Here is a 17,660-nt window from a genome sequence, read left to right on the forward strand (position 1 = left end):
ACAAGCTCGAATTTATTGTGTGTGTTTTTATACCAAAACATAAAAAATATCAAATCTATGCATTTCCATTAGTCTGTAATTGGCAGTAAAGGTTTTAAAAGTAGCTTGAGCAGACTATCAGCATCGGTTAGGGAGTATGATCAACTACAGCTGATTGCATTATGATGGTTTATATTTGGTAATGAGCTCCAAGTAATATATTATCAGATTTCTGGCTTGGGAATCTAAAAGTGGCAGCTTTGGTAGAGACCAGTCTCTACTATAAAAAGTTCAACAAAGATGCTATTACATTTGTTATATAAGGACTGTAGACTTTAAAAGCCTCCCTGATAGCCTAGACTCCTGTAGCAACTCCCAAATACACAACTGGGTCTGCTAAAGATCCCCAACACACATATGGACTGGGCAATCAAACTCCAATGAGTCCCTCAGCAGTTCTACAAGGACAAAGAAGATGCTCCAGCGCCTGGACTAAGCCACATTGCTTTTCTTTAACTAAACAATATGGTAAAAATCTATAATAGATATGGAAAATATTAGACACACCTAAACACCAATAATATCCTAAAAATGAACCCTGACCTGCAATGAAGTTGAAGTACAAAGAAAAAGACAGAGATTCTAAAGGATACTGGTTTATGCACTAAAAATACATCAGACCAGATCTTGCTTTAGATCTATTATGACATAGTATTCTCCTATACAGTATTCTTTTGGCATCTCCACTTACTGTTTTGATTTTAACCAACCCTATAGTTCATTCTCGGATCCATAGCCCCTCCCCTCCACAGACAGACCTGCCTCTACTCAGCCTCCTTCAGCACCAGACCTCAAGAGTTGTGAAAGGAGCAGGTGAATCTGGGAGCAGATTAGTCTCACTTCAACTCGCCTCTTTTGTATTGGACAAAACATCTGGGCTGATTTCAATAACCATGTCTGTAAGTAAATATGTATCCAGTTTTATCTGTTTTCTTACTAGTTTGAATATGTTTTACAGTTTGGTTTTCACTGACAGAACATCACTGCATAAATATTGATATATATGAAAATATTTTGATAACAAGCAAATGTAAAGTGACAGCATAAATTAAAGATTTTTACTTGCGTTGTAGTAGGCTATTTTTCAAAGATATGCAATTATATCACATGTGTTGTTCCCATGTCTGTTACAGATGGTTTAGGAACCTGTCTAGACATGTTTCTTTGCTTCAACTAGTAATTCATTCATCAGACGGTAGAGGGCAGTAAACCTCAAATATCTAGGGATCCTGTTCAGTTACCACAAATCTCACCTCAGAATATTAAATCAGTTGTAAAGACCATTATTTGGGAATGCTCTGTTGAACTTTGCAGCTGGCAAAGGACTTGTTGTACCCCAGTCTTGCAGACGAGAGGAGGAAACACAAGAAGAAGAGGCTGGTGCAGAACCCCAACTCCTACTTCATGGATGTCAAATGCATAGGTAGCCACCTCCTAGTGTGACAGCACACTGTCACACAACAAATCTCACAGATTAGTAATATTCTTCTTCAACATTATTAGGCTGCTACAGGATCTCCACCATCTTCAGCCATGCCCACACAGTGGTGGCCTGCCCCGGCTGCTCTGTGATCCTCTGCAGCCCAGGAGGGGGGAAATGCAGATTGACCGCAGGTAGGTGCAGAGCCACAAACTGGTCCTTACAATAAAGTACATCATTTACATTTTTAAATGACTGGGGGTTGCCAACATTATGTTGTTCTCCACTTAGGCTGTGCCTTCAGGAAGAAATGTTCCTGAGATGCAATTTGCCAAGACATCCACTAGGAGGCAGCAGAAGGGACCATGAAAAAATCTGATCAGAGCCACTCCGTGTGGCTTAATAGAGACATCACCTCTATACGATCTGCAACTTGTAATTTCGAGATATTTTCACCCTCTTGTGGGTATTAATTACAACACGAATAGAGGACCATGCTTGTACACTCCATTATGCTCAATGTAAAATGTATGAAGGCAATTATAGCATAGAAAACCTCAAAATGCAAAAGGAGTCAAATCAATCAGAACTTCTGTAAAACATTTATTGAGGGCTGAACATGGAGGGGGTGGTAAATGAAACAAAAAGAAAAGGACCTCAATCAAATTTTTAGGCCCCCTCCTAGGCCTTGACATAAGCTGAGACCATCACAACAAAATAAAATAAAACATTTAAAGAATTAATTGTCTGTGTCATGTGTTCTTTGGTCTTTGCATTTCCCTTGGAAAATAAAAAAGTGGCATAAAAGCAAACAAAAAAAAAAATTCAGAGCATTACCACTTGTCACATACCTAACATTCTCCTACTATGTACAATAGTTATCAATGGTTGATGAGACCTGACTGAGATCCTGATTTGGGATTTTGCTCGCTCAAGTGTTCTGATACGGTAGGAAAGGTAGTGCAGCCTGCTCAGACTCTCATGATACCCAAATTATCCAAAGTTTAATGCACTGTAAATATCCAAAATGTCCTCAAGTTGGTCAGAGCTGCTCTGAAGTTCAGGACTCTGATTAATTGTAAATAAGATTAAAGTGAAGGAGCAGCTTATGCCTTAATAGTGTGTTTATTACTGAAAACCTTTCCATCAGCCACGCAGATTAAAACCCAAGCAGATTTAGGAGGATGCGGATCAGACAGGCACAGATTAGTAAAATGTCTTAAATTGCATCCTTCTAAAAGCAAACGAGTGACTTTTATGTCAGCAACAAATTGCCTGAGCAATTCAACCTGTAGGACTTCCATCAAAACCCATTTCTCGGGGCGAATTTATCACGGTTCTTTCTAAATAAGTGGTCAAAAATCTTTTTCGAAATAAATTCCTGCAATTTCAAGTGGGAATAAAAATCAAGCAATAAGAAAGAGGATTGGAAAAAAAACATTACACCAAGGGACAAGCATTAAGTTAATCCTCCCCGCTTTATGTGAGGAGAGACGATTTTACAGCTTGAAATGTGGAATGGAGTCGAACGTTTTAATGGAATGTTAATGACGATCTCATCCTCTCCATCTTCCTCTCCAGGCGTTTATAAGCTGTTCAGCTCCTGCAGGGTCTGGTCCAGGACTTGGTGCATTCCCAGGTTCTCCTCTTTGGCATGTGATAATTTCTCTGGAAAGAGAACAAAAGTGACATGTTGAGCTCCTAAAAAGCAGATAATGATGCAGCAGCTCAGTCAGCACAGAGGACTGTTTTCCTGGGTTGATGTTTTGAATAGGTACTCGGGTTAAGCTGAGTCACATGCAAAAATTTAACCACAACACGGTGCCTGTCATGCATAAAGTGGCTGCTTGACTGTTAGAATATATTATGGCTATATTAGAGGACTGCAGAGGTGTTTTACTTAAACCAAGCGTCCTAAAGGTCTACAGGGGGCTGCAATTTGTATTAATTCAAACTAAAATTACAGTAAATATAACAGAAGGCCTCACCTTGTATACATGACTCTCATATGTGCTAAGTACAACAGAAACCAAATGCCTTGTTATAATAAAATCAGCAAAACTTTTTAACAGTGTGTTCCAAAAGTATCCACACCACTTAAATGCTTTCATATTTTCAGGTTACAGGTTTCAAATTAGTAAAGTAGTGCATAATTGTGAAGTCTTTACAGAGTGCTTTTGATTGACACATTCAAATACACAAAAATGGTTTCCACTGCAGCTCTGGCTGAATGCGTAGTGTCGTTTGTTGTGCTGGATTACGAACCTGGCCCCAGTCTTCAGTGTTTTACAGCCTCCAACTTGAAGGATTGTTTTGTATAGTTAGTCCATATTTTCACAAACTCTGACCAGCTTTCCAGTTCCCATCTACAAAAGCAGCATAATGCTGCCACTGTAGGGGTGCTGTGTTCACGGTAATGTGCAGCTTTAGCTTTCCACCAAACAAGTGTTTTGTATGCAAGTCAACATGTTACTGTAAACTTTGGTCTCGTCAAACCAGAGTATCTTCCCACACATGGCTGCAAACGTTAGCGTGTATTCCAATAATACTTTTCTCTCAGCACTCTTCCATAGCATCCAAATTTAGGTAATGTGAGAATATATTCTCCCCAGCCATGCTGGTGATTTCTGCAGATCCATAGGTACCAGGTTGTCTGATTAATCCTCTTCTTGCCCAGCCAGTCAGCTTAGGTGGACAGTGAGGTTTGTAGTTGGGCTACATCTTTTTTGGATGATTGATTGGGATATTTTTTCAATAACCTAATCTGCTTCAAAGTTCTCCATAATTCTCTATATGAGCTACTGGCTGTTTCTTTATCTTTAGGGTTGTCCTTATCAGATACTGTTAGCAACCAAAAAAAAACAGTATTGGTTCCCACTGGCCTGCGTCTAAGATCTCTGATACGTGCATTCCGATAGAAGCACTCTGGTGCAGCAGCGAATGAAGACCCATTGGCTTAAATAAATGGGTCAGTTGTTCTCATAGCTGTCGTTGACTATTTGTCTCTGAGTAATATCACTTGATCAAGTGTAAATGTATGGTCCATGCTGACATCGTATCGAGTCAGTATCGGTATTGGCCAATACTAAAAGCTGTAATATCGGTATTGGAAGAGAAAAAGCTGAATCAGGACCCCTTATTCGTCTTCATGATGGTTTTTGTTCACCAATGTTTCTGAGAAACCCTGAGACCTTCACAGAACAGCTGTGTTGATACTGAGATTAAATGACACACAGGTGGACACTTTTTATAAATTAAAGGTATCACAGTAAAGGGAACTGAATGCAAAATGGGCACCATATTTTTCATTCAAAAAATGTTCAAACCATATATGATTTTATTTCCACTTCACCATTGTGCACTACTTTGTATTGGTCCATTCACTGAAATCACAATGAAAAAAGTTTGAGGTTTTACTGTGACAAAAAAAGGAGGAAAAGGTTTATTTTACATAAAAAAGAACAGAGACAAATGCTGCAAAGTAGGAAATAAAGAGACTTTAATGAAACAGTTTAGCAAAGCAAGCTGAGCAAAAGGCACATATGATCTGTAGGGAAAAAGCTACGCAGAGTGCGACAGAGGAGAATCGGAGCGAGCAGAAGACGCCTAAAGAGATGTCATGTCATTGAGGGCATGGTCCAGCTCCTCGCTAATGGCCTTGTACTTCAGCTTCTGAGCATACAGCTCGTCTGGAGGTCACAGAGGTCCACAGCCGAGTACAGACAGGTGGCAAGGACAGCAGCAACACAGACAAGCCAAAAGCAGCATGAGAGACATGTGGAGGCAGGAAGGAGCAGAGGAAATATGGAGAAGACAAGGAGAAAAAAATTAGGTCACGCTTTTACAAAAGAGATAGAATGCTTGGATTAAAAGAATGATGCATGTCTAATTAGGCTAGCAGCCCTTTTTGCTGGGTGAGCTGTGGGCGTTCCAGCTTGCTCTCAGTGTCTTATAAAGCTGCTCCAATAACTCCATAAAGTGAGTTCCCTGTGGTTCATCAACTAAATAATGCTGACCTACAAAACATGAAAGCACATACTGTCCTCTTTGCAGCCTCGGAAAAGAGGATCTCTTCAGATTTTGTGGCCAGTTTTTATAGCTTTTGGACATATCATTGTTTCCCCACTCCCTCAAAAGGATGTTTCCACTCCTTCAAGATTTCTACCAAAACTGTAGCTGCTTGTATTAAAAATGCATTAACTTGAGCAGCGAAGACCATAATCCGTCTACAAGTTAAGCAGACTGGTAATGCTTGCATACCTTCCAGGTCGTCGATGGACTTTTCCAGTTTGGCCACTGTTCTCTCTGCAAACTCTGCTCGGGTTTCAGCCTGGATGGAGTTCACACACACACAAAGTCAGCGAGCCTTGACAAAGTAATCCAGCATGCACCACTGGAAAAGTTTTACACATTCTTTTCTGGGTGTTTTGCTGTTAGAAAATGTCTCCCTTACATAACTCAGACAAAAAAAAATACATAAATGATACTGCCATAAAAATAAACACACATTTGTATTGTTTTCGTCTTAAGGGATGTGAAGAAGTGAGGAAATATGGTCCTGCTTTGAGATGACAGTATAATCAGAGAGGAATGTCTGGATCTCACCTCCTTCAGTTTGTCAGTCAGAACTTTGATCTCCTCCTCATACTTGTCCTCTTTTTCTGAGTACTGTTGAGGCAGAAAAACAGAAAACTCAGTGGCAGAAATCGAAACATGTCTCCACATGCTTTCACCTGCAGATTAACTGAGTGTGAACTTTAATTCCTCCTTCTTCAGCTCCTTAGACAGGAAAAAGGTTAAGTTCCTCGGAGGCAAATACGTTGCTATGCTCTGGGAACAACCTATTGTGCCGTCAACCATGACGGGCCTGACTGAGTAAAAGCATAACGTATTCTGCAACGCAAAGCAGAAGTAGGCATGCGGTTAACCTGGCATGCTGTCATACTGCATGCCTTACCTTGGGAGGAAAGCGAAGACAAAAGGGCAGCTGGCATTCGCATAAACGCCCTACAGTGTCTTTACCTTCAATGTTTGTCACGTTACAATCACACACATCAATGTGTTTCATTAGTTTTTTATGTGATAGGCATGATTTTGCACATCAACAGGCTGACATTTCTGATTGTTCATTATGAAATAATCCAAGATCAGTCATTTTAATCTAGATTTACATTCTAAGTTGTCTCCTCACAGCATTATGCTGCCACTATTTTGTTTCATTTTTAGGCCATCAAGTTTATTTCTGGTTTCTTCCAACCAGAGCAGCCTTCCTCTCTGTCCCCTCTATGCCTTTCACTTCTTGTAGCTTTTTTTTTTTTTTTTTATCCAACAAAGACTTTTGCATTGTGGCTCTTAAATAAACCCCAGATTTGAAGATTGAACAACTATTTGTCATAATGTCTACAGATTCTCCCACCTGAGCTCTGAATCTCTGGAGCTCCTCCAGAGTGACAAACAATTGACTAGCTGCTTCTTTGACTAAAGACATTTTTTCCTCTTCCTTCTCAGCTTGGATATCTGACTAGTTTAGAAAGCTGTGCTTTGGTTTGTCCATTTTGAGATGAACAGACCTGACTGCTGCCTTTCCTTGGTCTTCATGATGCTGTTTGTTCTCTAATGTTCAAATAAATCTTTGAGGCCGTCACAGATTAGCTGCATGTAAAAAAGATCAAATAAAACATGGGTGGATTCTATTTATGCAGTTGGATGGTTTAGATTTCATTTATGGGTTTTTGTGGAAAGACTACAGAATGCAATTTTATTAAACAATTAAAATTTTATCCGATTAAGCATCAGAATAATTGATAAGATAATGGATTACTGAAATAATCATTAGTTGCATCCCTATTTGCCCATAAACCCTAAAAATGATTCACTCTAATCTACTTTGTGTTTTGTTATTACATAAAACCCCTTTAAATCACAATGATGTACAATGCAGTGAGAATACCTTTACACGGCCCTCCATCTAGGCACTAACAGCACAAAGAAAAATGTCTTGGTGAGTAATTGTGTATAAAATCACTACTTTCATGGGTTTTGTCTCCACAAGAAACAGGAAAATACATGGTTGTACAAAACGGAGGACGTACTGTAGTTATACTAAGCAACAACAAAACTGGTATTAAACAACACGTTAGTGATGTAACACAGTTTGCCTGAATTACCATCTACTGAGCCAAGTGTGACCCAAATGACAGGATCCATGTTCTCAGAGTCGGAGACCTTTGTTTATTATAATGATTCTTTTCCATATTCAGACTTTTTAAACTTATATTTTGTGCTGTGATGTTTCACGCCAGCTCTGCCGGATTCCAGATAAAACTTGTTTTTTAATCCGCTGCAAGCTAAAATTGGTTTAACAATTGCGTGGATTTTTAGTTCACATGCACAACTTTAGAGTGCAAAAGTTACACTTATCACTTGAACATGGTGTTTTTGTTGTCCACTCTCACCTTCTCCGCTTGGGCTTCTAAGGATTTCAGGTTGTTGGTCACATTTTTCAACTCCTCCTCCAGGTCACTGGCTTTACTGCACACAAAAAAACAGAAGCACACTTAGCTATATTAGACAACAAAACATAAACATCCAGATGTTTCTAAGTACATATGCTGTAAATATGTTTTACAGTGCATTTTTGTCTTACCATTCAGCGAGATCAGCCCTCTCCTCAGCTCTCTCCAGATCCCCTTCCAAGATCACCAGCTTACGAGCCACCTGACACAAACGGGGTACGTTTTATTATATTTTGGAGTGGGAGGACAGATTTCATTATGCTGCTTACATTTGGGATGGACTACCAAACTTTGCCCACATTAAAGAATAATAATTCTGGAAAAGGTTGTAAGATTGCTGCTTAAACCACCATTATAAATACTAACAGGATATGAAATTGCTTTCTTGGTCAACTTCAATCATATCCTTCTAGCTGATTCTCACATTTCCTCCACATCATCATCAGTGAATGTGGTGCTAGTTTTTTTTTGACAGACTGACAGGTCCAAGTTGCATTTCACCTGCAGTGTGAAAACCTCACTACTTTATTTGGTCAACAGACAATCACTATCTGCCGAGTTTAGGCACAATTTGGAGGTGTGGGCAATTCTCCCCGACTCTGCACCCTAATCCACCCTTACCACTTCCTAGGTGGAGCAGAACCAAAGGAGCAGGAAGCAGTTTTACCTCCTCGTATTTACGGTCAGCTTCCTCTGCGATGTGTTTGGCCTCCTTCAGCTGCATCTCCTGGATCTCCATCTTCTCCTCATCCTTCATCGCTCTGTTCTCGATCACCTTCATCCCTCTGATGTGAAAAAAGACAACAGATACATTTTTCAAAACAACTCCTACGTTGATTATTTGTAACGTGAAAGCCAGGTATATAATTAAAGGAAACAAATCTGACCTCTCGCTCTCATCTGCGGCCTTCTCTGCCTCTTCCAGCTTCTGCAGCGCTGTGGCCAACCTCTCCTGGGCTCGGTCCAATTCCTCCTCCACCAGCTGGATCCTACGGTTAAGAGCTGCGACATCACCTTCTGCCTGCAGGACAAGATGGGGAGGAAGAAGAGAACTTTAGCCAGACATTTCTGGAAGAAAACATCCAACCTGTGTCCTATCAAACCAGAATAAAATGACAGGAAGAGGAGAAAATTTAAACAAAAACATGAAGATGATTTGAATGACTCCATATCTTTGAAGTCTTGTTTCCGGTCTTTTGTTTGTTTTATTTTGCTTTGAGAATACTTATTGTGACATTTTGCTCAAGAAATAAATGTTGGTTTCAACACATACTTTGTGTCAAAACTCCATATGTTCCCAGGTACAAATTAAAGCACTTGAATGCAAAATTTTCCTAAGAATTTATGTCAGATATTTCTAAAATGGCAAAGTTTTCAATATGGAACCTCCAAAAAGTTCTAAAGAAGAGGAAGAATGGCTGAACAGATAGGCATATGAATGGATGGATACTTTAGAATTTGAGAGAAGGAGAAGTCTGGAAACATAAATATCTTTCAATAATTTGTTTTCTTTTTCCATATTTATGGAAAATCTAAATATATGACCAAACATGAACATTAGGGAGGATTAATAAGCATCTTAAAGGAGAGCAGCAGTCATCACTGACCAAGTTCCTCATGACTATGACAAGTTTCCACCAAACCACTTCTGTTTTTTCATAAATCAGAAAAATAGGCAAAGAGTTTGCCTATTTTATGCTTTATTTGACATAAAAAAAGGCAAAGATGGAGCACTGCATGGCTTAGTATTAGAGCAGGCACATCCTAAATTAAGGGTACAGTCTTCAACGCAGTTGTCCCTGCCCTGCCCTGCCATCTCTTCCCCTCATCTCTCTGCTCTTCTGTCTGTCTGTGATGCTACGGTTGATTGAAGGCCACTACTGCCATAAAAACCTGAAAAAAAAAAATGTCAAGGACAATCGCCCCAACTGTACCCACGCGCTTAACTTGGCTCTTTCTCACAAAACATCCGTTAAAAGATATTCAAATACAACCACAAGAGCATGACCATGGCGCCATGACAACAGGAAAATATTCAGCTTTATCATTTAGGCATTTTAATAATTCAACACCAACTGTCTAAATCCAAACAAAGGCAATGCTCAGCTATAGGTGGACTACAAAAACACCATATGTTAGTGAGCTGCTCTTGCTATGCCAATCAATGAGTTGATAAATAACAGCTGGAACAGCATTGCTGTCTACTGAGCCAAGTGTGACCTGTAGCGTAAATCCTTTGCGGTATCTGAATGAAATGCCTAGTAAAACTCAATTTCCAGGGTTAGTGGATGCAGAAATCAGCCAGGCAGAGAGAACAAATTACTTTTTCCCCCTCATCTGCTCTCTGTAAACAGAGGAGAAATGTGGAGGCAAAGGTTTAACTAAACAAGAATCTCCCCTGCCCGAAACAACTATTATCTCCTAGTAATCTGCTTTCAAACTGAGTCCACCACAGAGGGCGGACCTTTGAATGGTCACAACCATTCATAAATGACACAATTACGTCCAGAAAAAGCAGCTGAAGGTGCACCACAGCAGTTAGTAGGTCAGTGACTCATTAGCTAATCATGAGTCCAGAAGTCAGTTCAACAGTCAAATGGGTTTTGTCACTCAGTTTGCAGGTTGGTGAGTCATTCTGCAAGGCAATGGCTGAAACTGAAGAGAAAAGACTCAATGAGGAGAGAAGGAGGAACCGCAAAGAACAGCTAAGATCTCAGTGAAGAAGAAGCATTCTGTGTGTTCGTGTTCAAAGCTATACTTTCTTTCATATTCATATGTAAGGAAATGAAAGTGTCTCATCTTTCAGCTTTGTTTTCTCCTTATTCTGACTCAAACCAAATTGTCCCCACTAATATTTAAACCATTTCTTCTCTGCATATTGTGCCAAGGGAGGGCCACTGATACCAGACAGGAAATGCCTGTTAGAGAATCTTCAGCATGTCTCAGCACACCGGTGAGGAAAGACAGCCCACTGCAGAATGAATGAACGAGAAATAAATCTCTCATAGCATCTTGAATTCTCATCAGCATCCATCGCCACACCGTCTGGGAGGTGAGAAACGTTGCACAGGATTAAATTGCAGCCTGAAACAACAGAGCCCGTCATTTCCCGGCGTCCTGAATGAGGCAAGAAGGACGACCTCGACAGAAACAAAAAACGTCACTCATGAGCTTCAGGTCAGCCATGCTGCCACAGACCCTGAAAGGCTCCGAAAACACACAGATATAGTTCCCAGCCTGTTGCGTTCCCGTCTGTCACCAAGAGTAAGAAAAGAACCACACAAACCAGTTCACACTACTACCGTGAAAACATGCCCTTACACACAATCAAAAAAGTGTAACCTGGTGGCTTATCCGTCATCAGGCTTTCATAAACATGAAAGGGGTGGGGGGAGCCCCTCATGCACACTGACAGCTTTGTGTTAAAATCAAAAGTTTATGCGTGTACAGAGCATATTCTCATTCTCATATAGGGGGGAGCCTGAAAACCCTCAGGGTGCAGCTGTACCTTAAGAAGCTGCTTTCCTGAGTCTTTGCAAAATGATTTACCAAGAACAAGAGCTACCTGGAATGACCAACCTCACTGCTGTCATTGCTTCAATATGAGGATCTTAGAAAAGATGACAGGAAGTTGGCAGCCCACCATTCTTTCATTTCCTCCCTTTGATTGTTCTCTCCTTCAGCGATGCAGAGATCTGGCCACGCCTCTTCCCTTAGCACCCACTTTGCATTCTCCCACAGCAATGGAGTCACTCTGCCTTATAAGGTAAACAAACTCTGGAGAATGCTTGTGGTTGAGTAGGATTGTGACAATAGGCAAAAATGTCCACACACACACACACACAGAAAGAAAGGTATTCAAAGGACATTAAGGCTGAATCACCATTTCCTAGGGTTCTTCCAACACCCTTCCACCCTTTCTTTTAAGAAATACTACTTTAAAAAGAAAAATTTCGGCATACATGAAACTACTACATTTTAACAATTGTTTAATTGTGCCATTTTGTATCATTACATTGATAAAATATTTAACAGAAATCCTTACATTTCACAGTGGGTCTTTGTGCTCTTAAAAATATGCCAAGTGAAAATATTTCCTGTAGCTCTGTTGCTATTCCACAAACACTGGGACACTTTAACCACTTAGAAAAATATGGTGCAGGTCTACAATTTATGGGTTTAGAGTCTTTCAGCCAGTGAGAAGCAACACATGGGGGAGCTGCGTTACTCTGTGCTTCACAAAGCCAGAGAAAATGGCAGCAGCTTATGTTACAAGTTAACATTATGATGGAAAAGTGTTAGCAAAGTGAAACAGTAACGTGAAGAAAATTTATAAAACTTGGCACAGGAAAATACCTCAACCTATTGTCCAATCAAAGGTCAGAACCACTCCTTATTCAGGCTCAGAGATAGTTCAAAGCTCACAATGAATCCTGAAATATTTCTTAGCGTTACAATCTGAATAATCTGCTCTTAGCCAGAAAAATTACTTCTGGATGAGCGCTGACTCTTTGCTAGTCGGATATCACACCAAAGATTAACTACCATGTTGTGTAGTCTTAATTACATTAAAAATTGCAACAATGATCATAAAACAACAGTTCTGATTGGATATAAGATCACTTTCCTTTTCAAACAGTATTTATAACTAACTATACACAAAAAACATTGATGGACTGACGAACATTTTATCAACTATTCCTAAAGAATTATTTTTTAAATTGTGTACAAATATCAAATTACATGTTGAAGGCACTGTACGCCCTGTACACTATCATCTTTACACAACTTCTTTGATATTTCAAGTAAAAGGTGAACATAGTTTGATCTCTTCAGATACTTTTCAAAGAAATGATTCACTCCTACTGATTTAATTGCTCCTAAATCTCCAACCAGGTTATTAAAACACAGGAAGGCTTCTCAGAAGGCCAGAAAATATGATCTAGAAATTATTTTTTATTACCTGTTCAATAAATGCACCAAGCGTAACATTTTCCACCATTCTTAGTCTACAAATGTATAAACCAAGAGCAGTTACTTTGACTTCAATTTAGTTGTTTTTTTAATTTATCAAACTACTCCAATCAAAAAAAACTGCAGCAGAATTTTTATTCCGAGTTATTTATTATATTCTTTATAAAGCTGTAGCTTCAACAGAATAGATCAAATTCAACATAAGCAAGTCAAGCTAAATAGGAAACGTCGACTTTGACCTGGAGAAGCCTGATCAGTGCATCTCTAATAAAAGGATTAGCAGAAAGAGTGTAAAGGTGCATTTGTTCATCTTCATGTACACTGGTTCAGATACAGTTCAAAAACAAGCCTGAAAGACATGTTACACTGTAGCAGACTGTGTATTACTAAGTTAGTTCTGTAACACTTGATTAAATCTGGATTCTTTGATTTATCTTCTCACTAAGAAACATGCATATAATGCAACTGCTGCAGCGTTCGTTTACTCTCTGGTTAAGTTCAAACTGCTTTCATAATAATCACATAGAAAATGCAGGTACACAAGATGAACAAACAACATCTCTATTAACAGTAAAAACTGGTTTTGAAGCGATCCCAGCACTTTCTCCACCTACTTTTTCAGCAGCTGAAAGTGTTGCTATAACGTGAATGAATAGCAATGCAAACAACACAGGCTTTTTTCCCTGCCATATTCACTACATGGTACCAGGTTAAATGTAAAGTTGCTGTATCATAGCTGAATGTTATGACCATATTTACCACAATTGGCCCACATTTTTCTATCAATAGTATTTACCCACGAGTTGTTGTGTGCCGTAGCGTCTACCCATGTGCATGGAGTTCAATTAGAAACCACTTAAATAGGTAAATGTATTACTGTCAGGCGGAGTGAATCCATTTCACTTGAAATATGATCTCTAACCAAATATTGCATTCAGGGAGACGACTTGCACTTGCCAATACAATACTGAGGGAGTGTTTTGCGTCATTGTGTTGTTGCTGAGCTTGGTGCATGACGGCTGAGTAATAGCTTTAGGTAATGGCATCTGTAGAACATTTAATCAATAAAACCAGCAGGTATTGTCCCGATTTCACTCTTTAGACGCATTTTCTTTTGCAAGATAAGCAGTGCTGAAACCTCACCACGTGGAGACACGGCACAGTTCAGCTTAGAGGGACTTTCTTAATACCTAGGTGCATTTTATGCGCTGCAGTCCAGATCAAGGACAAATGAAAGAAGAATCCAATTAGCGGGCGATTTCAGGGCAGTGGGTTAATGAGCTGCACGTTGCTGCTGGGGTTCTGGGCAAGTTATTCCTGACACAGATGGTGGCTGTGCTCAGTGCGAATATGTGATGGTAGGAGAGACAATCTCCGTCTGTAAAGACCTGGCATGCAAACGCAGCTTCACTGAGTATAAGCTGCTCTGTTAGGAAGCATGATATGTAAAAGAATGTCATTAAACATCCAAGACAAGCTCATCCAAGAGCGCCGTCTCTGAGCTGAATGTAATCTGCCATCACTGCTCAGTATCTTATCGGACTTTCAAGAGGTTCTTCCTTTGGTTTTTAATGCTGAGCAGAGGCCGCTGCTTTTCTCTGAACTAATAGAAAGCTCTTACAAGTTACACAAACAGCTGAACTTTCTGCAGTTCTTTCAAGATAAAAGAAAGAAGCAAATGTCCTGCAGGACTCTCCATTCCTCAATGTTTCCTGTGCTGCTTGACTGCCAGGTGCCAAACCATTACTCACAGTTTCTAAATACTATTTAGTGACACTGTGACAAATTTAGTCTTGCTTGCCCTAAATGCACAAATATATTCTGCTCTTCACTCGAGGGAGAACCCACAGCCTTGGCCTGCATAATCAGCGAAGCCACTAACATGGGGGTGTTCCTCCAAATGCCACGGACCGCCAGAAAGTATCAACATGTGGCGTTTATATTTGGAAAGTTGAGCTATTCCCAGGGAGTAGGTCCAAAGAAAACATTGGAATCAGGAAATAGCCTTTTCCAGAGAATTTGCAAGAGTGTTAGAAGGCCAGCTGAAAAACTGCAGCAACGCAGAACTTAATTGCAAAGTAATCGCACATTTAGAAAAGTACACTAGAATTTTACCTGAACAAAAGGGCTTTTAAATGCAAAAATTATCCAGACAAGCTTTTATCTTTGAGGGTTTAGTGAGAAAGCAGTGAGAATGACGCTCCGCTGCAGAAACTAGATCTGAGGAATGCATGCAAACAGATCACAGGGTAAAAAAGCAGAAGGTGTGTTCGTTAGCCTTTCAGAGCAAAAGTTATCAAATCAAAATTAACCACGTTTTGTTGCAAAACTGGAACTAAAGATAACCTGATGGAAAGTTATGATATGATAGCTATCGACTCGATACTGCAGTTCACCAGACAGTGAAAGCATCTGGAAGCAGTTCAAGTATCTTGGCGTTCTGTATGTCTTACATTAGGGAACGTTTCATTTTTCTATAAGAAAATAATCAATGAAATTGTTTTAAGGAAAAAACTGCTAAGACCTGCATTTGCCATTTTATCTATGTTGAAACACATTAGTTGTTTTTTTAATTACTTTTATCCAGTTATTAAGTCCCAATTTGAAAGGTTTAAAGAGTCACTTGCAGCTCCAGAGCCGATATATAGTGCTTCCCTAGTTCTGTGGATGATTCTTGGTGACTAAGCATTAGGCAGTTACCCACTTCAAGATACAGTATATTCAGGTATTGCAAAATTATAAAAACTTAATTTTGTTCCTATAATTTGTTTAAAATGTTGCTAAATGCCAGAGTGACGAGAACAGAACTGTAGTGCACCTGCTGCTCCAAGCTGTCAAAAGAAAACTGTACACTTTTCCCATGCTTGCAGCAAAAACAAGATTTATTTATGATGAGCAAAATAAACCGGCACGGCGTGGAAACTAAGGGAGCTCTTATTAAGATAGTGATGTGTTGAGGCTTGATGTTAAATAGCTGGTTGCAGAGTCTAGCCGAGCAGATAGTCTGACTAATGAATACTTCCAGTCTCACTCAATAAATATTAGAATAAAAAATGTATAATATTCTGTGGAATAAGCACATGAGAACCTCTGCTAAGTCATAAAGAACAGTAAATGTTACATATACTCAAACTATCATAATCCATACATCGTATATTTTTTTCCAGTAGCAGGAATAATTGTTGTTGCTCTGTTTTAGATAAGAGAAACCAGGTCACGCAATTTTTTTGTTTCAAAACTGTGTTGCTAGGAAACCGCAGTGTTTTTACTCATGGTTATCATACCTGAGATTCACATTCTGTCTACTTTCAAAGAGGATAGTGCGACAACTTCTCATTGACTAGTGCTTTAATACATAATCCATGTCAGACAAAAAGGACTTGTGTTACACGCAGAAATTACTCAGGATCTTTTCCCAGCTTCAAATAAAAGGGCTGCATGCACAACCTTCCTTGCTGTACACATTGAAACGAATATCATATGGAGATACAGACGTAAGAAAGCTGACAGACATATTCTATCAATTAGAAAATTCACTGCTTCCCTGTTTTGCTAAATCATAACACCTGAAAGAGATAGGAGTGAATACAAAGTCTTGAAGCTTTGCCAAAGTTGTACACAACTATCTGAGATCCAATTTCAACTCAAACACTAATCTTCCTGTTGATCTGGGCTGGAGCTCAGGGACAGGAAGCGTTAGGAGTAGAAGTACAGGAAGTGCTGGACCAGAGTCGCCAGACGACATCCTGGGAGGGGCAGTGAGGGCGGGGGAATACATCAGTGAGGGTTGGAGTCTCACTTCCTCTTTTTTTTTTAAATGAGATTTTAGAAATAGATCTGAGAGGACAAAAACAAACCGTCACCATGGTGAACTGTGTTCCTGCTTCCCAACATAACCGCACTGAACAAGCAGAAGAACTTTTTAACTTCAAAAGAGGAATTGCCTGTTTAATACTGCTCTCCCTCTGATTATTCAACTACTTAAAAGCATCACAACAAAGTTTCATGCTGCTAGAAGCAGCTAATCTGGTCCAACCGGGTGTCCCAAGCATCTCTAACAGAGCGCAAATGATTATCTATAGCCTGCCCTGGAGTAACCACAGAGAAAACTGAGCAGCTCATTGAGAATGATGGCTAGGAATAAACAAGTCTAATGGACGAATCACGACCAGATCACCTCTCTTAAAGTAGCTTTAAAGTTTCACCCGAGCATCAAATCCACATGAGATACATCAAGCTATTACTTTACTTTTTTCTTTTTTGGAGGGGCAGGGGGTGTGACAGATGTGGTAAAAGGTACCCTGATAGCTCCACATTTTCACGTTCATTGTACTCAGCGAGGGTCCTGTTTTTGATCTCCCCATGCCGGGATGAAAGGGTGTTTTTGTGCAGAAGAAATGACTCCAGGTTGTCCTAATTACTCGCATATGGGACCACACCGACCTCGCCACACAAGTGTGCACCGGAATGGCTGACTCTTGACACAAACGGACACAAATGTGCAATGTCTGAAGCCGCCTCTGCAAAAAAATCAGCAAACAAAGTCGGAGGACACCCTGTGGAAATCATCGACAGTAAGACGGAGCTGATGCATCTGTGAACTTTGATTTGGTACCGTCTGAAAAGAATAACTCCTTTGTTAATATTTCTAACTTGTTTTTATTGCAGTCCAAACGCAAGATTTCTATTAAGCAATGACAAAATTCAATTAA

General features: G+C 39.7%; 2 protein-coding genes across 6 annotated transcripts in view; one reads left to right on the forward strand and one right to left on the reverse strand.

The window, feature by feature from the left end:
• Positions 1 to 2,243, forward strand: LOC114151245 (40S ribosomal protein S27-like). The gene is made up of 4 exons (XM_028028338.1): positions 1 to 938; positions 1,354 to 1,462; positions 1,543 to 1,653; positions 1,751 to 2,243. Exons 1-4 carry the CDS (start codon positions 933 to 935, stop codon positions 1,777 to 1,779), a joined length of 255 nt encoding a protein of 84 aa, XP_027884139.1. The 5' UTR covers positions 1 to 932; the 3' UTR covers positions 1,780 to 2,243.
• The window catches only part of tpm4a (tropomyosin 4a), a 27,212-nt gene continuing 11,594 nt past the window's right edge, over positions 2,043 to 17,660 (reverse strand). Inside the window, exons 3-9 of one of the 5 annotated variants that reach the window (XM_028028334.1) lie at positions 8,862 to 8,995; positions 8,642 to 8,759; positions 8,106 to 8,176; positions 7,915 to 7,990; positions 6,065 to 6,127; positions 5,720 to 5,789; positions 2,043 to 3,127 (exon numbers count right to left, since the gene is read on the reverse strand). In XM_028028334.1, coding sequence (XP_027884135.1) covers positions 3,045 to 3,127; positions 5,720 to 5,789; positions 6,065 to 6,127; positions 7,915 to 7,990; positions 8,106 to 8,176; positions 8,642 to 8,759; positions 8,862 to 8,995 — 615 coding nt within the window. In that variant the 3' untranslated portion in view covers positions 2,043 to 3,044. Of the gene's footprint in view, positions 3,128 to 4,502; positions 5,149 to 5,719; positions 5,790 to 6,064; positions 6,128 to 7,914; positions 7,991 to 8,105; positions 8,177 to 8,641; positions 8,760 to 8,861; positions 8,996 to 17,660 lie in introns of those variants that run through there. The other 4 variants (XM_028028333.1, XM_028028331.1, XM_028028332.1 and 1 more) reach the window with 4 other exon arrangements.

The sequence above is a fragment of the Xiphophorus couchianus genome, chromosome 9, assembly GCF_001444195.1.
Source record: "Xiphophorus couchianus chromosome 9, X_couchianus-1.0, whole genome shotgun sequence".
NCBI lineage: Eukaryota > Metazoa > Chordata > Actinopteri > Cyprinodontiformes > Poeciliidae > Xiphophorus > Xiphophorus couchianus.